The sequence below is a fragment of the Anopheles bellator genome, chromosome 2 (genome assembly GCF_943735745.2).
Source record: "Anopheles bellator chromosome 2, idAnoBellAS_SP24_06.2, whole genome shotgun sequence".
Taxonomy (NCBI): domain Eukaryota; kingdom Metazoa; phylum Arthropoda; class Insecta; order Diptera; family Culicidae; genus Anopheles; species Anopheles bellator.
Window position 1 is genome coordinate 68,852,142 of NC_071286.1, and position 24,841 is coordinate 68,876,982.

The 24,841-nt window shown below is 51.1% G+C and overlaps 4 protein-coding genes across 4 annotated transcripts; 3 read left to right on the plus strand and 1 right to left on the minus strand.

The window, feature by feature from the left end:
• Window positions 1-13,000: 13,000 nt before the first annotated feature.
• LOC131211220 (cilia- and flagella-associated protein 91-like) lies at window positions 13,001-15,599 on the minus strand. The gene is made up of 3 exons (XM_058204622.1): window positions 14,533-15,599; window positions 14,317-14,473; window positions 13,001-14,239 (listed from the first exon to the last, which is right to left on the minus strand). Exons 1-3 carry the CDS (start codon window positions 15,597-15,599, stop codon window positions 13,001-13,003), a joined length of 2,463 nt encoding a protein of 820 aa, XP_058060605.1.
• Window positions 15,600-17,945: 2,346 nt separating this feature from the next.
• LOC131207936 (uncharacterized) lies at window positions 17,946-18,574 on the plus strand. The gene is made up of 2 exons (XM_058200572.1): window positions 17,946-18,346; window positions 18,410-18,574. Exons 1-2 carry the CDS (start codon window positions 18,014-18,016, stop codon window positions 18,572-18,574), a joined length of 498 nt encoding a protein of 165 aa, XP_058056555.1. The 5' UTR covers window positions 17,946-18,013.
• A 336-nt stretch (window positions 18,575-18,910) lies between these two features.
• On the plus strand, window positions 18,911-19,770 carry LOC131210763 (uncharacterized). The gene is made up of 2 exons (XM_058204056.1): window positions 18,911-19,393; window positions 19,495-19,770. The coding sequence occupies exons 1-2, from the start codon at window positions 18,911-18,913 to the stop codon at window positions 19,612-19,614; spliced, it is 603 nt and encodes a 200-aa protein (XP_058060039.1). The 3' UTR covers window positions 19,615-19,770.
• A 661-nt stretch (window positions 19,771-20,431) lies between these two features.
• Window positions 20,432-21,392, plus strand: LOC131207937 (uncharacterized). The gene is made up of 3 exons (XM_058200573.1): window positions 20,432-20,471; window positions 20,546-21,129; window positions 21,192-21,392. Exons 1-3 carry the CDS (start codon window positions 20,432-20,434, stop codon window positions 21,390-21,392), a joined length of 825 nt encoding a protein of 274 aa, XP_058056556.1.
• The last annotated feature ends 3,449 nt before the right edge of the window (window positions 21,393-24,841 follow it).

Genomic DNA, 24,841 nt, shown 5'->3' on the forward strand with positions numbered 1-24,841 from the left:
CGAGAGAGAGAGGCTGTTGACCATCGCAGATCGTCGTCGGTATCAGATCGCTCGGATGGCCGTAAAACAAAACCCCAACCCCGGTCAGAAACCGCAAACAAACCGCAATGGCACAGGGTGCAAGGGCGTAACGCCACCACGGCACGGCAATGGCAATTAAGAAACCCATTTCAAGAATTCACATGAGAACATTATAACGTGCCGTGTGTGCCGTGCCACCGCCGGGGTTAAATCAGAGATTATTTTTTATCCCCCTGACCATAAACGCATTTGCTGGCCCCAACTCCGAAGAAAGTCAACCCCTCGCCGGGCCAACCGTTATGAACTTTCTTCGGCACCCCACCCGGCCGACGTCGAGTGATCAACGACCGGCCACGGGGTGGTGAACCCTTCGCAGCAGCAGCAGCGCAGGTGAAAAGGATTAACAGTTGTTTGCGGGTACCTTCTAATGAAGACCGTGCCGGTGGGTACCGCGAGCGGTCATTTGATCGTCCATCAGCCGGCTGACACATCGACAGTCCGATCATTAACGGGGCTGCGCTGGGCTGCGACGCCCGTAATGATCGTAACGCGCTGATGATGATGGTGACGGTCGAAGCACCACTATTACGAGCGCTGGAATGTTGCACAGCTCCTCATCAACATCGGCAGCGTCGGGGGCTTCCCCAAACTCCCGGAAGCTAAAGCCGTTTAGCATAATCTGCCGTAAGGTGGAAAACGCCACGGTGCAGGGTGTCGCTTTCCCACCCTGGCCGTGACCCTGGATGAGATCGTCCAGCGAAGTGCAAAAAGCAGGCTTTGTCTTTGCCACGGCAACGGCCAAACAACCATATTTAACATACGATTCAAATTGTTTGCATTGCTGAATAATCTCTCCCTTTCTATCTCGCTGTCCCCCCGGCCGGCCGGCCGGGAGAGTGGCGCAATGAACCCGCTTGAGATGCGGAAATTGCCCCCGACTTTCTTGCTTCTGTCCCCTTGCAGAACGGAAGAAAGTGTTCGAATCACTTCCTCAACACTGGCCACAGAACCGGCGGCAGCGGCAGATTCCCATTTGCGTTTACACACAATCGAAGCGCAAAAGAATGACCAGCGGCAGCGGGGACCGAGCACGGCACCGCTGGCCGCAGGCCGGTAGCATAAAAATAAAAAAATAAATAAACCCACCATAAACAGTTAGCTTTGCGGCATTTCGCGTAAATTGCTTTTGCGGACTGTTTTGTGGCCGGCCCGGTCCTGTTGCTCCTATTTCTGCTTTCTTTCTTCGCTCCGCGCTCTACTTCACCCTCCGTGGGTTCGTGGTCTGCGGACGCAAGAAGTTCTTTTCGCGAGTGGCCACGCATCTAATGAGTGAGTCGGGAGTGGCGCCGTGTTGTGCGTACCACTCCCAGGCACAATAGGATCTTATTGTTCTGCCTGTTCACAGGCAAGGCACTCGCCGCTCAATCGCTAGAGTGAGTCGACTCCGGGGACACCTCCTCATCCGGGCTCGGATTCATGGTGTCACCCGTTCCGGGGCGGCAACAACAACAGCAAAGCAAACCGGAGCAAAACCGGACGGTCCGTGTCCGTTCGGTGTCCGATTTGAGGAAACAAGATAACGAGCCGCTTGCTCACCGAACGCCCCAGAGCCCTCACGACAAATCATCTTCTTATGTCTTATGCGCTTCAGATGTCACAGCGGAGCGCATTTGCTCGAACTCCCACGGCGGTCCGAGGTTTATGCGCTCATTGTACGGTCTGGCCGTAGCCCTGGCCGAAGGCGATCGTTAGCATAATTTGTTCATTTGTATGGAGCGCCCACGGCTAGAACGGTGGACCAAGGGGACGGATCACCGCTGACCCGCGCGGAGAAGCGCAACCTGCAACCCGGTGCAGCGGCCACAGAGAGCCACGGTAGAACCTTACGGCTTACGGTGCTTTACTCGATTCTTCTTCCACCAGGCAACGGTTCCCGAGGGAGGATGGAATGGATTAATTATTACACTTTCCGCATCGCTGGCAGCGCTTAGCCAGCGGATTGATTAGCATGTATGGGGCTTGGTTGGGAAGCCGAGCCTGATTTTCTTCCCATTTTCTTTCACGGCACGCAACCGTCAAAGGTGGTTACGGCATGACTTGAAGCTTTTCGGTGCGATCCGCGCCAGGTTTCGTGGTTCGCCTGCGTAAACGGGTCTCGCATGCTAGGCCACAGAACGGACGGAGCTAGGGGCATCACGCAGCCCATTGGTTCTTACGCCTCACCGGGATCGGAACACGGATGAGAACGCCAACGCCGCTAATGGGCCGCACGATATGAACCGTTTCTGTTGCTTCTTGTCCGTTAAAGGGGCATAATTTGGGGGCCCGACTGAGCTGGCGCTGGTCTGACGGACCCTTTCAGACAATTTGGCGTCTTTTAGATCGGATCCCTGGGGGGCTACACCCTCTCTTCTAGATGCCGTTGCGTGGAACACGAATTAAGCACCGGCGTGTGATGCGGCCCAAAACACCCAAAACGGTAACGAAGGGCACCCTTATAACGAGCGGACCGTAAAGTATACACTAACTTCCGGAAGTGCGACCGTTCGATTCTGGCCCATCGGCCGGTCGGTATAACAATCCGGTCATCCGGTGGATTATAAATCACGTCAGCACTACTCCACACGATCCGAACGTATTTATGGACCCCGAGCGAACCGAACCGACGAGCGTTGGCACTGATTGGGAGACCTCCATTATGTTACGTTCACGGGCACGTCGAGCGTGTTGCGCGGCTTTTCGCAGAATTCCACAAACGTCGGCGTCGGTGGGCGGACTTATCGCTGCCGGGACATCATGACAGGGAGTCGGCACACGGCCAGTCGAAAGACAAACAAACAATGCCGCCGCCGCCGCCGCCGCCGCCGCCATTGCCAACAATGACAATGCATCGAAACTATGCTCCGGAGAAGCGATTTGAGGCGATTTGTGGGGTTTTGCGCTGGAAGGTTGGTTGCGTACGGGCGACTCGCCTGATTGTGCCAGCTCTCTCCAAACGCACATAAAGTTTGATGTGCGATCGTGCAAAATTATGATCACCATGCGCATACCACGCGCGCGATAGGGATCGGCCTCGGCGCGCTGCTGCGTGGAAAGCTGCGCTCGTAAACGGAGGGTAGTTTATTAAATTTAAATTGACCATGACACGTGGATCCATCGGCTCGAAAGGTGGCTCGACTTTTACCAGTCCCACACGGTTCGTTTTTAATATTAAATTCGTTCTTTTCGTTCACTTTCGATCAAGCTGATATTGTCCGTCATTATTTATCAGCTATTAACATTTTTAGGAGTAACTTCATAATTCGATCGGTGAAGTCGTTCTAAGACGCAATTGTTGTTTCAGCTTACGGACTTATTGAACCATACGTTACATCCTTAACTCCATACACACCATACAAAAACAATGCTAAAATCGAAAGCGAACGACGGTCTGGGAGAAGCCGGAATACCCGGACCGACCAAGAACCCGGATTCGCACGCCAGGCCCGCCCCGTACCGTAACTCTTTTGGCGAATGGCATTTTTATGATCGCTGGCATTTTGTTGCCGTTCCGTGTGCCGAGCTTAGAACAACGATGCCTATCAGCATTCCAGATCGCCCAGGACATCGCACGCCTGACCTTCACCTTTACGGCGCAGGTGAGAGGAAGAAGCTCGTTGGACTTTTATGAACTCCAAAACTATTTACAACATCGGCGCCGAAGAAAATCGGCGCCCCTATTTACAGCCCCCCCGGCAACGATCGGCGGCGATCGGCGAGGGATCGTGAAACGGAAGAAGAAAACGTTTTACCAGCTAGCTGTAATTATTTAATGGATATTTTTTACCACCTGCGAGGCGCTCGGGCCTAATTGAAAGCTGAACATTAAACCGTTTATCTGCCTCGTCAAGTGCCTCGATCAGCTCGGTGCGCAAGGCGCATGTTTAGTGCTTTTCGGGCGTGAGCTACGAATCAAACCCCTAATCTAATCACGGCCGATCCGGCGGCGGCGGTTTAGTGGTCGGTCGGGTTTGAACGGTGACCTGCTTTACATTCAAACGGCTGGCTAAATGGGCAAAGTAGCAAAAACTGGGAACATGGTTCTCTTTCTTGGCCAACCATTCAGAAGAACCCGCGCGTGGAAACGGAAAAAGTAATGCATGCTTCGAGGTGTGTTACAACGATTTTTTGCTCTCTCTCTCGGCTCGGCTCGCAGTACCTCCCGCTCAATTACTACGCCCTCTAACGAGGTTCCTGTTCGACGGCCACGGAAGGTTAGCACGCATCTTTCGCGGCCCGCTGCTATCGATGCCCCGTTTTTGTCGGCCACGGCGGCTTTTTCGCGGAATTTCGGTCACAAACGGCTTAGACGCGGTCGTATTATCTTCGTACCCCGTTCGGAGTTGAGGGATTTTTTACGCTTCTTCAGCATCGGATCGCTCCGGTGCCTTCGGCGGGCCCCGGACGGTGTGATTCGATTTAATCCAGACACGTACACGTTACAACGATTAATTCACCTGCACGCACACTCCCGGACCGGATTGCTCTAGATTTGGCCCTCTGCGTTTTATGCAATCTCCAACCACTTCCGGCAACAGTTTGCTATTTGCGACTTTCATTCGCCAGCCATCAGCGCATTGTTGCGTGCGTATCAAAAGCAAAGCTTCTTGGGCTCGTGCCTTGCGTAACCAATGCCGAACCGACTGGAAGCCCCGGGACTGGATCTTCCTTTTCCTGTCGATGCGCACCATAATCTGAGAACCGGCTCCGGGGACTTTGGGTGTACGATAATCTTCCCCGTGCGGTGGATGCAACTGCCCCGGGAAGTGTGCAACCTGTCAGGCGGCAAGATTTCGAAAACCGGCTCCGAAACCGGGGGATGAAAAGGGTTGCAGGACTGCATTGTGAGCGTGTGGTGACGGGCTGGGGACGAATTCGGTCGAACGTTCAATCGAGCTACCCGCAGCGGGTATTGACTCGAACCTGAAGCTGTCTCAAGCCACGCCCGGGAAGATGCGCCAAACGAAGAAGCTTCGAGGTGCTCCTACCAAAAACTGCCCCGTGATGAGTTTGGAGTCCCACAGGTTTCGCGCGCCGTTTCGGCCGTTCCAGCGAACCGGACGCAGAAGATGTTAACGGCAATTTGTCTGCTACCTTCTGATGGGGATCAGCCCGGGGACTGTCGAACCGCGACGAGCAATGATCGCACGGCCCTGCACCATAAGTGGTTTCCATTTTGAAGCGCAGGTTCAAGGACAGAGACCGCGCAAAAGGAAGGTTTTGCCTGGGATGGTCGCGAAAGTGGCCACCATCTTTGGTGAGCGCATCGCTGCACGAGGCAGATAACTTTCCCGATTCATGGTTGCATCGCAACGGTGCAACGTCCGTTCACTTATGCAATTTTTTTGGACTCTCGAACTCTCACTGGAGGAGGCAAGCGGACGGTGGATTAGTTTTAATGTATGACGAACTGATTGAATTGTCAATTTTTGTTGTCTGGATTTTTACCAAGAACTGTCCACACTTCTCTCTGATGAACTAAATTAATGAAGTGAACTAATTAACTAATATTAGGTTGGCTAAAAAGAAATCCATTATTTTTGGGTGAAATTCAAAACTATACATAAAAATATACATATTTTATGTATTTATTTATGATCGAATGAGGAGGTCATCGCCGAAACTGAGGCATATTTTGAAGGGAAAGATAAATCGTTCTACAAACATGGTATCGAAAAGTTAGAGAAGCGTTGGACTGACTGTATCGCCTTAAAAGGAGACTATGTTGATGAATAAATACAAATTATATCAAAATATTGTTGTTTTATAAGCTATCCTACGGACTTATTGAGCGAAGTGTTATGTTGTATATAAAAATCAATCGTGGACCAATCGAAAATGGACACCAAAATCAAAAGCTTTAAAGTATGGTTAAAACTGCCGATTGGCACATGTTGCAGGTACCGATGGGTCATCCCGTCAGACCGTCCAGAATCCCGGCCACAAATGAAATAGCTGGAGCCATCGCCGGTGAGCTTTGAGAGGCGACGGGCTATGTATGAAGGCACAGGCCCGACGACTGCACCAAAGAAGGAATACGCAAAGCATATCGTCTAAATACGCCCGAGGATCGTCTCGATTGTTTTATGTTTTTTATGAATTATGACTTAGAATAACTCGTCTTTTGTCATTTCTTTCAATTCTTCTTTCTTCATGTATTCTTGTATATTGTTTATGTTATATGTTATTGTCTCGATGTTGTATAGCCATGTCCTAATATAAAATAATAAAAAACGAAATGGAAGAAGCTCTGTGTTCGAAGTCGCTCTAATGATAATAAGATTTTCAAATATCACTCAGCCCCTATGTCAAACTTTCTGGGAGATCTCAACGTGCCATTCTTCACATAATTTATACAGGGTGCTATTGAAAAGTAATGAGCCTTATATTTTTTAAGCAGTTTTATTAAACCTTTTGGCTTACACCACTAATATTCTTCAAAATAGGACCCTTGAGCGTCAATACACCGCTGGTAGCGGTCCTTCCACTGCAGGAAACATTTTTTAAACTCATCCGCCGGAATCGCGTTCAATTCGGCTGTCATAGCTTTTTGGATCGCCTCGATGGAGTCGAAACGCCTTCCCTTCAGCTTCCTTTTCACGAGCGGGAACAAGAAAAAGTCCGGGGGGGACAGGTCTGGGCTATAGGGAGGGTGGGGAAGCACCGGAACCCCCATCTTAGCCAGTGCAGAGGTGCAGAGGTGCAGAGGGCAGAGGAGCGATCCAACGATCGCTGCATTTTCGCCACTGCAAAATCCTAACACACTTTTAAAACAACTTTCACGCGCGGAGCGATGTTGACTGCACCGCTGTTGCCAGTGAACTGGGATCGGTTTCCCGTGGAAGGGGAAGGTCCAACCTACATTTTCTCCCACCAGCCGATTCGGTTGGTCGCTTGTCGGACGCTCCGCGCGGGAAGGCTCATTACTTTTCAATCGCACCCTGTAATGTCATTTTTTCAGCATAATTCAAACAAACTGAAATAGTGAAGAACTTAAGATACAACAGGACCTTTCACTGCCAAATTCCTTTATGTTCTATCAAAATACTAACACATTGCACAACATCCTGCAGTGCAGCTCGGACCTTCTTTAAAACGCATTGAAATGGAGACCGTTTTCCTCTAACCAAAAAACGGAGGTAACTTTCCACGACGCGAATGTGTCCCAATTTCCACCTCCCGGCGCGATGACAGTGCAACGCTCATAATTACACACGAGCACACTCGGCGTTGTTGGTTCACTTCCTACCATTTTCCGTGTGGCCAGCATAACCCCCGTCTCCAGCGACGCAGCCGCGGCCAATCTGCACTTTTGATCTTGCGACAAAAATGCGACAACATCGATACGGTGCAGCTCAGGTGCTGGTGGTGCAATATCTGGCGTTCTATATCTGTCCCTGCCACGGCGTAACGCTTCCGCCGTTGGCGGACCCGCGGTGTAGGTGATGGTGCAGCTCATGTGCAGGTTTCCCCTCTCGGTGGTTACGATGGATCATGTAATTATCCGTGCGGCATCAAGATGCGTCCCGAGTGCTTTCCCTGCCACGGACCGGGTCGGCAAATCACGCTTTTAATTGAAAGCACAACCCTCGGACACAATCCGGGAGCCCGAGACCGAGCCAGCCTTCGTCTTTCTGGGTCACCTTCGACAGGACCGGACCGGTGGACCGCATCGGGTGCCTTCCCCCGGGGCCGGCCCGTCATTAATCGGATCACTGTTCCAATTTAGCCGGCCGAAGCCGAACCGGTTCCGGGTGGCCAGTAGCCGTGGCTACTGGCTCGATCGTGGAAATCGCTCGTTATCACATCGCGCCGACCGCGCTGCGACGCGTAGTAACAATGTGGCGTCGTGCCATCGTTGGCCGGGGCGGTTTAATAGATGCCGCAGGGGACACACCGAGAACAATATCATCATGCCGGTGCCAGGAGCGGAGCCCACTGCCGTACTAATCATACGGGGAAATTAATTGCTTTTAAATTAGCTGCCCCTCCGGGCGATCGCGATGAAGATCGTGCCGTGGGCCGGCTGGCGCCAGGGCTGGGAGTGTGAAAGTTGCGCCTCGATGTTCCGGTGTCCCGGTGTCAGCTCATGCTACCCATTCCTTCCCGGTGCGCCGATCCCTTAAACGGTTGGGCGACTGGAACCGATGCTAATGCCCGCTGCAAACAGCCCGACCCGGCGTAGGAACTCCCTTATTATTGCACCGCAAACACGCAGGGTGGGTCTATGCGGATCGTCAACATAAGGCAAAGGCCCCCAACTCCACCCAACGGCAACAGAAAAGGGAACGAAACGTCAAATTGATTTCCATTCAATGCGGACGGCGGTGACAAATACGTTCGCTCGATTGCCGACAAATTGGACACGACACGGCGTTCGCGGTGACCGACACCAAGGCACGATCCTGGTCGATCGACCGGGACGATGTCGTCGGGTCGAGCAGATACCCATGGTTCCCGTTACTGTCCCGTTCGCTGGTACGCACCGAGACACCGAGCTTGAAGTCCGAAAGACGATCTCCGGCCCAGAGAACGACTTCCCGGGACTAACGGGGTTTCCCAGGTCACCCCGAGCGCACCGCAGGGTTCGGTGAATGAAATTCTCACGTCGTGACAACGGCACACCCATCCCGGACGGGATGGGTCAGAACTGCGGTGGGGACCCCCGGAATCGTTCGGAACCATTAAGAAGGAACCGATCAATAAAGGGAGCCGGTAAAGGGAGGACGCCCGGTTTATCGTCGACCGCTCGCTCCATGCAAATTGGCCGGGAAAGCGGACAACCCAAGGTAAGGTGCTCATCGAACGAAGCTTTCCATACAATCGGCTAATTGATTCGAGGAAAGCCGCACTCGGAGGGCCTCCTCGGTCCACTCGGGAGCGTGATTATTTGGCGCAGCATAATTTCATCAACCCCATCATCATTAGGCCACTGCGTGGGCCACTGATTTTGGCGGTGCGCCTCATCATCATCATCATCATCATCTTCGTCGGGGAGCCATGCAAACGGACCCTTTCTCGTACATTTTGCGCACCGTACGTACGCAATTGCGCATTCCCATCCGTTCTCGAGCCGGACCATTCTGTGGCGTCCGGTTTTTGGGGGGTCCAGCCTGCCAGTGGGGGTGCCCAACCGCAGCGCCCAGCCGAGGATCTCGGACAGTGGGTCGCGGACCATCGGTAATCCAATTACCGCACAACAGTTATAGCAATTTCGATCGCCCACAACGGGGCGCGCAGATAAAACGACCACACCACGGCGAGGGCTGGGCAGGGTGGGCGATGGTACCTCCCTTCCCTTCCCTATACGAGTCGGGAAAAAGTCGGGAAACAATCCAACATAAACTATGCTGGCCCCCGCGGTTCTAGCCGCGGAGAACCGGATGGGGTCGTGCGCCGGTCGTGCCGGTGATGGATAAACGTAATCAGCCCCGGGGACGGGGCTGGAAATTGAAAATCGTGCATCTCATCGCCACACACTCGACCACCATCGGTCGATCGGCGGGCGGATCGATGAGATCCGGTCGATTCGGCGGACCAGCGCCGTGCCGTTTCGTTTATCGGCACCTTCCGGGCCGTCCGGGGTTGTCGCCGACACGATCACGATCGTGGAAACAATTAGCGCAGGGAAAACACCTCGAGAGACTCGGCTCATTAGCTCACGCACGCTCCTGGGCGTTGCTCAGTTCCACGAAGCCCGTGGAAACCCGAGCGGGAGAAAATTCAGTTTTCTCGGTGCCGGTCTGCGAATGGCGAAATTGGTGAAGAGTGAAAATCGGTGGCACTCGCCGCTGGGAAACTCTTGGCCCGTATGGCGGAATCCCCCCCCAAGCCACTGGTTTGCCGGTGCGCTGAACAGGAAACGGAACATTCTGCTCCGGAACGGTCAATCGATCATACAATAAATCAATTCACGAGCGCACCTGTAATGGGAACCGTTCTTTGGTCGTTTGCTAACAGTACAAAAAAAATGAGTCCCTGAAACAACCCAACAAGTGCCCCCGTGTCAGTCAATTTTATGATGCCAATCATAACCGGACCCTGCCCGAAATCCTGCGCAAACAGGAGATTATTGTTTATATGTAGGGCCCCCCCTTTCTTTCTCTCTCTTTCTTCTTCCGATTGGGGTTTCGCGAAATGGTGGCACGTGAAACTGCCCCACCACGACCCGAAAGACATCAAAGAGATTCGCGCAAAGCCGGACACTGGACCAGACTGTCCGCTTTCCAAATTTATGGCCACTCGCTGGCGGGACAACCGTCACGGGCAGTAATGACCCAATGTCCCGATGATGAGCTTTTAGAGAGGCTAATCTCTGATCAATCATCGATCAGCTCGGATTGATCCGAACTTTATTTTTAATGATGTTTTTACTGCCGCACTGGGCCTTCAAGCCCACCCACTCCCGTCGCATTTCAATATTTGATTGCACCCGGTCCGGCAATCGGTTCTCGGAACACCGAAACGGCTAGCGACCGTCACGGGGACGGACTTGGGCTTAAGACACGCAAAAATCTGCTCAGCCCGATTATCTTTGATTTCACCATTTCACCACGGGCAACGTTCCCGGGCCGCATCGGTCTTTAATCAAGGGGGCCAATTCGGGGGAACAGATGTTACAAATTACGCCACCACCGGGCCGGCAGAGCGGGGGAGGGGGCAGCGAACTTTTCCACGGCGGCCACGGCCAGGAACCTATGAATTACGACAAGCACGACGACGGTGCTGATTAGGCACCGTGGTACGGGAAGTGCTGGCCGCCCGTCGATCCTGGCTTCCCATCATCATTACACCCACGTGATCGCGCACCGGCGGCAGCTGCTAATCAAATCCGGGCGACCGACGTTATCGTTATGCAACATAATCACGATGCTCACTCACTGTAGCGGTAAACAGTTTCACACGTTTCACCGTGCCCGCGCTAATCCGGCCCGGCCCCCTTTCCCGCGCTGCCCCGAAGCGCAACCGCTTGGTGGCAATCATAACAAAACCGGCGCGCCCGATCCTCGGCGCGACGAGTGAATCGGTTGCCCGTGGCAAACCGTGTTCCTCCGCAAACCGTGAACCTTCGCCGTTTGAACTTGAACTTGACTATCAATCGCCAAGCGCACCATTACCGCCGTTTGCGCTTGTTCCGCGGGCCGCGCTACATTAACGCCAACGGCGCGAGAGGCCGCTGCAGTCGAATGTTCCGCCTTCGACGATCTGGCGACAGAGAGACATCGTTGGTTTCGTTACTAAAAATGGAACGTGGTGGAAAAAGATAACCCGAACCGGTGCAGCTGAGCCCGATGAACCGCGCCGATCGATAAGTGAAACTTCCCCGAACCATCTGCGTGAACGAAAGTAGGTTAGAACGTAAAAGTGGCCCTGGTGGACCCTGGAATTTATGCAAAACCGATCGCACACCCGACTCAATTCATGGGCCACCCCATTCATGAGCCATCCGTTGCGTTCGGTTTGACTCATCGATCGGCGATCGAAGGGGGGATCAGGTAAATGGTAGGAATGCGTCGCGCCGGAAATTACCACGGACTACACCGTGTTGATTAATGGGTGATAGTTGGAAACTCGAAGTGGCGTTTGGTTGCCCGGCGCGTTCCGAAACAAAGTTGTGGCTCCGCATTCGTGCAAAGCATTCGACCTTCCTTCCCAAGCAGGTTATGCCCTTCGTAACCTACTTTTGGGTGGGGGCCGAGATTCAACTGCTCATCGCCCAAATGTGGGAGGCACGATTTGATTGTAGGCAAAAACTGAATTTAGTGTTCTGAAATATTTTTACGTTTCTACCAGCAGCACCTGAGGACTTGAGGAGCAAAACTTGGTTATGATTTCGAACACCAAATTGCAGCACTATAGCCAACATATTTAGCTTGTGCAGTTAGTATAGAATAATATGAAAAAGGAAGCGTTTATCAACTTTCGTAGTGTTACGCGTTACTTCGTCTCAACAAGGTATTAAAATTAAAGTTTAGTTATTTATGAATCATTTCCAGGAGATTTCACGCGCGTCCTTTTGCAGGTTCGATCGCTGTGGTATTTTAAGAAAACACTTCGATGTATCGTTCATAAGTATCAATTAAAAAGTCACAGCTATGTTCATAGGCGCAGAAATATCTTAAAATATAAAATAAATGGCTTATGTAGTCTATTACAGATAATTTTCTTTATTTGCTTTGGAACTCATGAAAAGCAAATAAAAAAGTTCGTAGATACTTCCCAAAACCATTTATGTCCGCCTACAGAGATAAATATCCCTTGGTGTGATTCGTTCGATGAAATGTTAAAAAACATCGAAAAAAACATCGAACATTGAAAACCACCTACCGCATCACCAGATGGCGCTGGCTCTTTCGACGGATTTCGAAATCGAAATTAAGGTTTTGAATTGACGGTTTGACGTTCAAAATCGTTATTACAAACCTTAAATAAATATACACTGTCCAATAAAATAGGTAGTTGTGCAAAGCTGTTACAATTTGAACTCTACTCAAATCACTACTTAACCAATACTGATACTGTACTTAGATACACTAGTTTAGGTCATTTTTTAGCATCACCAAAGTGCTTGGAAAAACATTAAATTAAGTGAGAAATGCTTTGTTGTGGATAAAAACAAAGGAAACGCAAGGTAAACCAAGAAAAACCAGGCCAGCAACAGATCGTGCCATATCAATTTTTCAGAACGATTTGCTCAATAATAAATAACATTATTCGCCCAAGAACTGTCCATAGGCGGTTGTAACACGAAGAAAAAAATTAAATTAATCTAAAAGGATAAAAATATATTTATAAATTATGCACCCAAGAAGTTAGTGAAACTATACCCCTGTTTATTGAATGCTTGCAATATGAACCAACGATATCTGAGGGCAGTGAAAAATATGAGCCAAGCATTAAATCCGCATCCTATATTCGATCCGTGGTTCACAATTGGGCTTTAGTCCGTGACGTCCAGCACGCGACTGAGAATATCTTCGATCATCTCGTTGGCCATCTGTTCGACCTCTTCTTCCTCCGCAGCACCTGCTCCGAACTCGCCACCATACATTTCCGCGCCATCCTCAGCCAGACCAAAGAAATCACTTCCCTCCACACCTTCTTCCTCGTCCTCCGGCAGCTCTTCGACTTCGTTCTCCGAGTACGCCGATTCCGGTGGCTGAACGGCACGATCGATCAGCCCGCTAAGTAGCTCCTTTACCACGCGCCGCTCTTCCGGTTGTGGTGGCTCTGTCGTGGGACTCACCACCTCCACCGTCGGACGCAATGGGACATCCGGGTGCTCGCCTTCCTCCTGCTCGGTGTCTTCGTCCTTGCGACTGTATATCAACTCGTGAACGTTCGCCAGCAGTGGCCGTTGTTTGAATTTAATGTTTTCACGGGCCGCCCGTCGGAATATGTCCGGGAGGAGCATTTCATCGGCCAACGAGCCCGCAATAATGCCCGGTCCGTCAACGGGCCCCGTTCCAGGATCGGTCACTTCCAGCGGTGCAGTATCGCTTCGACGGTCCGCTTCCTCGTCGAACTCACGGGCCAGCTGGTGGATCCGTAAGCGCCACTCTTCCACATTGTCTCCCTGCTGTTGCTGTTCCAGCAGCGCGTTCTCCAGATATATGTCCAGCTCCTCACCTACGCCAACCCCGAGCGACTTCCGGTCAGTGCGGGCTTCCTCGCTCACTGACTCCCGTCGTCCGCGCTCCCTTTCGGCGAGCATGTAGAACGCTTGCGTATTGCGTTCATTTTGCAGACGCGTCAGTTCTCGCTCGAGTGTTCCCATCAGTGAACTCATCTGGGCATGGGAACTACTTTCCACGAACTCATCCAGCAGCTGTTCGTTGCGCAGAATGTGCAGATAACGCTCGCGTACACTACCGGCTCCCGGCACTCGGCCATGCACTTCGGAGTGGGGAAAGAACTCTTCCACTACCGGCAACCGGTGGGACGCTATCAGGTCTTCCATGAGATCGTGTTCGGAGGCATAATCCCGATGGATCAGTTCTTGTGTTGCACGGCCTCGAAGCAGTCGCTGTAGCAGTACCGCTTGCTGGTAAAGTGTGTCGTTTTCCTTCTCCGGTGACATCGCCGTCAGCGGCGAGACGATCAGGCTTTCGGTCGGAGAGGACACCACGATCAGACACTGAGGCACGGTACGTTCGCTGTCCTTCCGGTTGCGGAATTGCTGTCAATTGAAACGACAACGATATGACCAGAATGGTTCTGCTAAAACTTTGGTGCTTTTCAGTGGCCAGAACCTACCTTCAGCGATTCGTACAGCTTTCGCAGGAAGTTATCCGACCAGAAACCCTTCTGGAACTCGCGACACACTTCCTTCGGCTTCCAGAGCTCCGGCCTTTGGTCGCGAGGATCGATAAACTTGTGCGCGATCGTTGTTTTCTTTTCCAGCTTCGCCAACCTGTTCGAAGGAAGGAAAATTGTAAAATATTGCCAACCGTTTGTCCCAACCGTGCTTACCCAACTTCGATGAGATTGGGATCGTAGTTGTACGACTGTTTGGAGTACTTCTTTCTTCCCCCCGTCAGCGTCTCCAGCGAAACTTGCGGCACGTCGCCCTGCCCGCGCATTCTTGACCCGTAGCGTTGATTCTTCTCGTGCCGTTTCCGGTCCAGTTTTCGGAGGTTGCGCTCGAACGTTGCCTCCAGCTTTTGCATTGCATGATTGCGCGCCTGATTGATGCGTCGCTTAGTGTTCTCCATCTTCCCCTCGGTCGCCTGGTGTGTATCGCGTTCACGTTTTTCCATAATCTTTGCCACAAGTTGAAGACGCAGTAGCTGGTACCGGTCAATCTGCCGCTCTCGGGCGACCCACTCTTCCCACTCGAAGATCTGCAACATCAGCTTCTGCTGGCGCCATTCATCGACCGAGTCACAACTGCCGAGCGCATACTCCCAGGTCCGTTTACGTCGGGCCCGCTCCACGATCTCGACCTCGTTCACACCCGGATAGCGCGTGTGCTGCAGCATCTCCGCTACGTACACGATCTCGGCCGCCGGCATTACGTTCTCCTTCAACACGGCCGTCGGCATCCAGGGTTGCGTTTGGGCCGACGATTCGCGGTACATCGTCTGCGAGGCTACCTCCTTAAAACGAGGCTGATCCTGGCCCTCCTGATCGTAACCATCGCACCCGCAGTACTCATCTTCCGCACTATCGGCAACATACCGGACGTTGCAACCCGTTTCACCGACATTCGGGTGACAGAAGAATTTGGGTCTCTCGGCACCGAGCACTTTCGACGTGTCGGAGCCACCAACTCCCGGATGGTGAAGCCGCAGAGGGGACACATGCACTTCCGGGAAGTACGGTAACGGGTTGCGGTGCATGACGTAGTGGTTACGCGTTAACCGTGGCAACTCACTAAACATCGACTGGTACACCGGGAAGATTCCGATCGGGGCTGAGCGCGCGAGGGCAGCATGGTTCGCACGGCAGACGTCCTTCCGGTCGGAGGCCACATACAGTGGGTCGTAGATGTGATCGAAGGCCCGCGAAGGTCCCACCATATGACTGCGGTACGTCATGATCCTCACGTTGGAGCACTCCAATTACCAAACGAATTCAGGTGAAACAATTTTGTGGATAGATAAAAATGCCTTCACACTGCCGAGAACACGACGATGAAAATTCCGATACACTCCAGGTGACGGACAAGAACAACAACTGATTTTTCATTAGGAAAGTAGCCTTCGCTTTGGTTGCTTGATTTGATCGATAAAAGCAAACAAACGGTCACGTTCGCCTCGGCACCATGGTAACGGTTTGGGACTTGCCTCAAACGGCACAACCCGGCAACACGTGTTTCGCAACAGGTTGCTTCGATTCTGATGCAACGGGTTCAAAATCAGCATGCGATTATGATTTTGTAGTTGCTATGTACCTGTCAGTACCTGGCTATGTGATTAAAGTTACGTTTGCTTGAAAATATGCCAACCATAACGATGACGTCATTTTGTTCTACCAATGCACCGATGCGTGGCAAAGTTGTTCTTCCCTGACGAGAGGAAATAACATTCCCCTTCATTGGGCACCCAAGCAGACGAAAAAAATTCCCCACGTCGCGAGCATAAATAAACGCACACATCGCAAGCCGACGAGCCGCAAAGGAATGTTTCATTACTTTCCGCGTAGATAGTAAATGGCAAGCGAGCGAAACATCGTCGAGTGTAATGCACAATTACTCGGTTGGTTGGCACCCATTTCTCAGAGATCCATCAGGACGTTTATCGGAAGCTGGTCACAGTTGGGCCACTCTAGCGGTAGCGGTAAAAACCACGAATACGGGAGACCGATGTTTCTACCACAACCACAACTCGGGCCACACTTTTCAGTTCCTGCGGTTGCTGCTGATAACAGAGCACCATGAACTCCGAGTGCAAAAAGAGCCTCAAACTGGGACTATTTTCTTTGAAGCTCCAGTGCGACAGTTCTACTTTCGCTACGGCCAGTCGGTACCTAGTGGCCACAGCTATCGGGTGTGCGTAATTCGTGGTGGGAAATTAAACGTGTGCTAATGTGAAGTGATACAGAGATGAGATAGGTTTGTGAGCAGAATACAGTTGAGAAGGATCTGTTCTCATCGAACGATCGTCAATTGTGCTAATCGTGTGCGATCGTTGAACCAGGGAAATCGGTTTGAAAAGTTCAGTTCAAACGCTATCGAGAGCTGTCGATCAGTCGCACTCAATGATGGCAGAAAATAATCGATCAAACTCGGCGATTGACATGCCGCCGGCAGGCGAAAGTGCCAGTGACTCATTACTGAGTGGCGTCATTGGAACGAGAGATCAACGGTCCAGTTCTCTGGTCAACTCTAAAGCCACCGACGCGATGGAACTAAGCTCCAACATTCTAGAAACTGGCAGCAGCCGTTCCGAAGTGGATGGCCGCGCTCGAAGGACTCGCGCAAATCAAACCCAAACCTACGACATCCACAAAGGAATTGCCGAGAGTGCGATGGACATCTCGCTCCTGACAGCCAACGCCAACCAGCTGCGGTTGCTCATAACTTACAACCAGGGTTCCAAGACTTACGTCGCCTGCATCACATTCATAATAATCTCGCTCGTCCTGCAAATGATGGTGGCGATTTCCATGATTGTAGTTTCAGTACGTTTTTAATAACAATTGTGAATTAGCCATTTTCAATCCCCGTATTGTTATTCACAGCTCACGAAACCCCAAAGGGACGATCCAAGATGGAAGAGGGTTAAAATCATTACATCAGTCGGTGTTGCGCTCATCACGATGATCAATATCCTTGTAGCATCGTTGGTTGTTACAGAACAACCTCCCAACGCTATCGTAGCGACTTCCGGTAACGTTATCGGCATGCTGACTAACGTTAGTGTAACGCATGCGGCCATTTAACGATCACGGTAAACAATGGTGGCCTTAATCGACTCCTTTTGTGTTGCAGTTAGAACTTAATGATTCGTTTCGCTGTGCTTCGCTAATAGTCGATCTATAGATATGCACTTCTGCTCGGATAGTTTTCTTTGGCCCTGTAAGTCACTCAAAATATTTATTTAAAAAATGCCTTAAAGTAATGATACAATAACTATTGGAATCCTTTTTTAAAGCTATGGTGGCATCCATGGTAATAACCGACAAATAGTGTTGGCTTATGCGTGGCCGCTACACGTAAACGCACAATGACTGTAAAAACCCCCCAAATTGACTGCGGCAACCCAAAGCTAAGCTTGTTGTAGCAGTCGTTACTTGCCACTGAGCTTGAAGCTCCTTGCAGCCTCGCAGCTGATGCCACGAATAACGTTAACTTCGACTCTAGAATTAAGGTCACTTCCGGCCCGCTAAGTGGAAGCCGTTTACTTCTTCGCACTACGCAAAGTACTAAGACCGCACTAAGACCGGGGTTCGGCTCACGCAGTCGGCGATTCGCGATTTCATTCAACTTCAAGCCCGCAACCAGCACATCATGACCAACGCCACGAACGCTTACAGAATGCGCGATGGCAACGGAAATCTTTATACTGGCCAGCTGGAGACGGAAAGTGCGGGAAGCCACGTTCTCACACCAGCGGATGAGCCGTCGGAGTACTATTACCTGGCGCTAAGTTACACCGGCTACGACTTCTTCCGAAGTGTCGTCGAGATAGCGCTAACCATCTCGTTCCTGGCGGCAAATAGTAATCTTCTGCGGTTGCTGGTGAGCTTCAAGGAAACGGAAACGTTTATCGCCAGCGAAGCGCTGGTAACGATCTCGATCCTACTGCAGATCCTCGTGGGAATCGCTATCGTCACAATCACGGTAAGTAATGGTAACGATTGCAAAGTAAGTTTTTGTTTTATTTCACTGAATGTCTTACAACAGCAGGTGAACGATCCCAGTCGGTACGTGAAGATGAAGGCATTTGCCGTAACCGGTGCGATTCTGATCGCGCTGGTTAACCTGATGATACCGTTCATTGTCAATGTTGAACACTCGAGGATCGATCTCGGTTCGATCTACCGAAACTACGCGGGAGCTGGATTGTGATGCCGCATATCGTTCACAAGCAGTGGTTCAGTGTAAAATTTGTGTGTAAATAAACTGTACACAGTACTGGAGCAGTAACGTCAATGTTTCCATGTTGCTGTTTTGCTTCTCTCACGCGGTGCAATGATGTTCATACCTCACGCATGGCTGGCTTGGCCAGACCAACGGCTACTTGCAGAAATAACCTTGCCACCGCTCGGGTCTGGAGTATGCGAGCCCTTGGTATGCGAGCTATAATAGCCCTACGCTTCGATGGGCCAGATTTCAGACGTTCGTCAGACTTACCGTGCGCCGGGTGTGTTTCGCGAGATAACTGTACCACAAATCGAGCTCACCATGACCATACCGGAGTCGTACCGCCGGAGTCCGGTGCGCGGTGAACGAGTGTCCCGTTTCGAGAAACCGCGGCATTACGTAGAACAATCCGCCAACCGGGGCCGGGGCGTGCGCATCTTCACCGGCGAAGAGAAACAGCCGAAAGTGTTCTGCAACCCCGTGATATACGACCAAGATTCGGTGCGCCGCCAACCGTACCAAGAGAACGATTGGGAAGACAACGAACGGTCACCGAACCGGGCAACAGATCGGGCCACCAACTCATCCGGCTCGGATAGTGGAGGAGCTTACGACGTGCGCCGTTCGGTGTTGGAGAATGCCCTCAACATTGCGTTCCTTGCGGCCAACTCCAACCAGCTGCGTCTGGTGACGACGACCGAAGTCGATCGACAGGACACTAGCACCTATCAGGCACTGCTGGGACTGCTCGTGGTGTCACTGATACTCCAAATTCTTAACTGCGTTGCAATGCTGATTATGTCGGTTAGTGCCGCTCAGAATTCCGGACATTCCGGCAAACCGTAGCACAGGAAGGTCAGTGTCATGGGTTATACGATTTCTTTTCTGCTTCCTACTATTTGCAGACACACGCTTCCCAACGTTGGCCTCTACTGCGAACCTTGGCCTGCGTTGTTGCCTTCGTGATTGCACTACTCAACCTGGCGGTGGTCACAGTGCTCAACATGCTACTGGAATCGGACTGAGCACTAGTTTAATGAATTTGGAAATTAAAATTATGAGCGTGTGACTTATATTTAGTTAGCGATCACCGGGTGCCTTCTCTAACATGTGTACACAAGTAAAACATGAATCATCTCGTATGGAATGCCATGCAGGAATAGTAAAAATTTATCACGAATGAAATAAAATAAACTCGAAGATAGTGAGGATAATATAAATAGTTACCAATATAAAATTTTATAATAAAACTATATCGTGATTTTCTTCAAAAAGTTGAAGGTTTGCGTATTTTATTATATTTGTAAATTTCAAGAAGAATAATTCAATCCGAATACTATCCAATCATTCATAACATTTTAAAGACAAGCGTTTTATTGGACACTTTAAGAGAATTACTTTATTTCTTACTGTATGTTAATTGGGGATAATATGGTCATTAATTTACGATGTTCAATATTAAATCAACGCATTTATATTGTCTAAAAAATTCACATCACGATTAATCTGATCCTTTCAAGGTGTTAAAACCTGATATGAAATTCATAGTCACGTCATGAACAGATCCATCAGTGCTCAATCGTTCGTAAAATTGCAATCGTTTGTAAAAGCGATGGTCCTTCCGGGTTTTTAACACGAACAGCATGGTTTTGCAAAGCATTCATATCAGCTAACAAAAATTGGTAGACTTCCTCCATGTTCGCAGGCTCTTGTAGGTCATTGCTGATCAATTGCATCGATGATCTCCACGTGCGATAGCTACGTTTGATGCAGTTCGTTCGCAAACGGCGCAAAGAGCAGTGCAGTGCTCCACAGATCAGAAAAGTCTGGTGTAGGGTTTCCATGGAAGGAAAGGGAAACTCTATCTTCGGCTTGATTAACGGTACTTGGCGACTGACCTTATTGTGTTTTGGTGTTGCACAATTTTGATCCTTGTATTTTCTTCACGTTGCGAAGGCTACGGTCTCGGTACGATCCCATTTTTGATCAGTGCAATGAGTTATCGTGAAAATGAGAAGCCGATTGATCTTCCCATTGTGTACCGTCACAATGCAGTACCATCCAGTGCAGTCGCTGGTGGCCGCAGAACCAATATAGCTCGCAGTTATCCACTTTTGGGAAAAAGCAAAAGTGATCTCGATTTGTCCAGTGCAAAATTCGAGTACAATCCGAACGGAGAATCAACCTCAAGTGAAACCACGGTGACTTCGCTTATAGATTTCACCGGTACCGATAATCCGACAGCAATTGATACACCGCCCCGACCACCGCCTCTGCCTCCTAAGCCTCCTATCACCGTCACTGGCCTTTTTGAAACGGATAACGGGCGCCGGGCGTCTTCAATCACCCCTTCGTACGACATTTCCAAAGGTATCGCCGAGAGTGCGATGGACATCTCACTCCTGACGGCCAACGCCAACCAGCTGCGGTTGCTCATAACTTACAACCAAGGTTCCAAGACTTACGTCGCCTGCATCACATTCGTCATACTCTCCCTCGTCCTGCAAATGATGGTGGCGATTTCCATGATTGTAGTTTCAGTACGTTTTTAATGACAATTGTGAATTAGCAGTTTCTGAACTCTGTTTATTGTTATTTACAGCTCACGAAACCCCAAAAGGACGACCCAAGACGGCAGAGGGTCAAAATCATTACATCAGTCGGTGTTGCGATAATCACGATGATCAATATCCTTGTAGCATCGTTGGTTGTTGCAGAACAACCTCCCAATGCTATCGTGGCGACTTCCGGCAACGTTATCGGCATGCTGACCAACGTTAGTGTAACGGATGCGGCCAATTAACGATCACTGTTGTGTATAACAGTTGGGCCCTCTTTACCGCTGTCAACTCAACACAGACGGATAAACAGATGCGAGCGTTATCGATCGAGCGCCGAAGATCGAGTGTGTACCGATCGATCGAGCGCCGAAGGTCGAGTGTTGACCGGGAGAGCGGGTCGACGACCGAGGGAGCGATCGACGCGAAAAGCGAAGCGAAACCGAGGGAGTCGCGATTAGAGATTGGCCAAAGCTAGTAATGTTTTACCAATCGGCTGAGGAAATAAAGAATTTAAATTTACCAAACCGTGCTGAAAACATTTTGGACCACGCGGTCGCGCTCAACACTAAAACATTATATAGGATAAAACATTAAAACATTAGTGCCGTGACCAGGACATTAAAACATTATTGATTATTGAATTGATAAAACATTAGTGCCGTGACCAGGACATTAAAACATTAATAATTGATAAAACATCAGTTGTGTTTATCATGAAAACATTATTTCGTGTTTATCCTGGTGTTAAGTGAGAGAACATTGGAAGAACACTGGCTCAAACACTACCAACGAATTGTCACGGAGACAACCCGACGGTGCTGAAAAGTGAATCCGAGACGGTGACGTGACTGAAGTAGCGGTGAAGAAATGAGCGGTGTGAAAGTAGGCAACTGCTCTCCGGGTCAAGGCGGCGTCCTGTGGCCGGAGAGAGTTGAGGGCGTTGTGCGCGAATGCGCGGGCGCCAGTGGATGGGTGCACGTGCCGGCGCGCAGCGTGCACCCCGGTCATGAGTTGGAGAAAAGGGCGGCAACGGGAGCGCGTCGGAAGGCTGCTGGCGAGAAGACTCCAACGAAGCCGGCGTACGATCGCGCAGATCGTGAGAAAGGTGAAAGGGCGCCCATCGTAAAGTCAGGCACACAGCGGGCAGAATCGGTGCCGACGACGCCTCGCCGCAAGGAAGATGGCGTCACTCAAGGAAGGCCCTCGTCAGGGGCTAAGGAAGATGGAAGCCACGCCGGGCCTGATCCGGGGCGACGGATTCAGCCGAGCATGTCGGCGAAGATGGCGGCCAAGCCCATCGTCGAAAAGGGGCGAAAGATCGGCCCCAAGCAGAAAGCGGTGAAGGACGATCTGCGGGACTTAACACCAGAGCTAGAGGCAACCGCTGTGTCAGTCGTTGATAGTGCTAGTGTCGCCCCTTCCCGTCTCTCCTGTAGAGGACAGCGTGAGCTGGAGAGGTTAGAAGAAGAAAGGTCCTTCTTCACAGCCTATCTCGAGCGTAAGTACGCCATAATCGCATCAGCGGATGAGCGGAAAAGACGCCGAGAGGGAAGTGGTTGTAGCCAGGGCTTCACCGTTTCAAGTAGAACCACTAGTTGGGTGGAGGAGGTCCGGGACCAGAGAGCACCTGTCAAGAACTCGACGATGGCACCCATGACTTCCACAGTAGTGGTGCAAAAACGGAACAAAATGGGAGAAAAGAAAGATTCGTACACCGAAAGGGATAACGACGAACCCGCGGAAACGTCTCATCGGCAGCATAAAAAACACAAGAAACACAAGAAGTCGAAAGCGCAATTAGTGACGGAAACTTACGACATAGCGGAAGAACAGGTTTTGGATGAAACCATTGAAGTGGTGGAAGAGATCGAATACATGGAAGCTGACCCGGAACAGGAAATGATTACCGAATTAAGTAGCAGCGACTTGCAGGCAGCGGTAGATTCAAGCGCGATCGCTGGTGAGAACGGTACCGCAGCGACGTGCTATCTGCGAGCGAGCGTAGGAACAGACGCCAGTGAGGACGATACCGCAGCGGCGTGCTACTTGCGAGCCAGCGTAGGAACAGAGGTGAGATGTGTCCCAGTAGCCGGGAAGACGAAAGTAGCACCGTTGCGGTTCGTCTCCATACCTAGAATGGAACTGAACGCCGCCCTCTTAGGAGCCCGTTTAAACCAAACAGTGCGGGATTCACTAACGTTCGAAGTGCGCCGCAATGTCCTTTGGAACGACTCACGGGACGTACTCTGTTGGATCCAATCCGATAGTCGCCGGTACAGCCAGCACGTAGGTCACAGAGTAAATGAAATCCTGGAGCTGACGAAGATGACTGAATGGCAGTGGGTTCCCAGCCCCGCGGATGACGCTACCAGATGGGTGGGTCGGCCCGATTTATCATCCACCTCCAGGTGGCTCGATGGTCCGGCATTCATTACTACGGACCCAAAGGAATGGCCACAGATTCCGAAGAATGTCCCTACGACAGAGGAACTACGAGTGTGCTTCTCTGGTCACCATCGACTCATAGAAGTGTTCATAGATGTCACCCGTTTCTTGAACTGGAAACGGTTAGTACGAGCAACGAGCTACGCACTTCGTTTTATACGGAACATCAGAACGAATATCGAGAAGGAGCCCCGCAAAACAGGCGAAATCACCCCGTGGGAGATCAAGACCGCAAAGACAGCCCTCTATCGTCTGGCCCAGAACGACGCTTACGGTGATGAAGTACGTGCCCTGACACCGACCCGTAAACCGACGAAACACGAGCCAACCGTGTCCAAGGAAAGCACGATCTACACGCTATCTCCTTGGCTCGACGAATACAAGGTGCTTCGAACGCGGACCCGCATAGCTGCGTGCCATTTCGCTACGGAAGACCAGCGGCACTGCGCACTGCGGAACCTCTTCGCCCGACGCGGCCGACCCCTCGTCGTCTATAGTGATCGCGGGACGAACTTTGTTGGAGCAAACCGGGAACTGCAACACTCTGAATGCATAGTGAATCAAGAGAGCATTATCAAAGAGATGGGTGTAGACGATATCGAGTGGCGCTTCATTCCGCCGCTATCGCCTCACATGGGAGGTAGTTGGGAACGACTCGTCCGCACAGTGAAGCAGAACCTTATGACGGTATCCTCAAAAGCTAGGCTCTCGGGCGAAGTTCTCCGAAACCTAGTGACCGAGGTGGAGAATACCGTCAACCCGCGCCCCTTGACTCACGTTCCGGTAGACGATGATTCCGCTCCCGCAATAACGCCTAACCACTTCCTATTAGGTTCTTCAAGCGGAGACAAGCCGATGACTACCCAGGATTACACGGGAAAAGCCCTACGACAAAAGTGGCTGACTTCGCAGATGCTGGCCAACGTATTTTGGAAGCGCTGGCTAGCAGACTACCTGCCAGAAATTACCAGGCGAACGAAGTGCACCAGCAGGTCAGGGAGGCGAAGGTGGGTGACGTGGTGGTGGGTACGGCCCCCGAGAGGCCGCGCAACTATTGGCCCTAGGGAAGATAGAAAAAACTCACCCGAGTCAAGGCGGGAAGGTGCGGCGCGTAACCGTGCGGATAGGGAAACGTTTCTACGAGCGACCGGTAACGAAACTCGCGGTGTTGGACGTCCAACCCAACCAACTGGTCACGGAAGGCATTGACGCGTAACTAAAACAGGGTATGCGAGTTAGTGGAGTA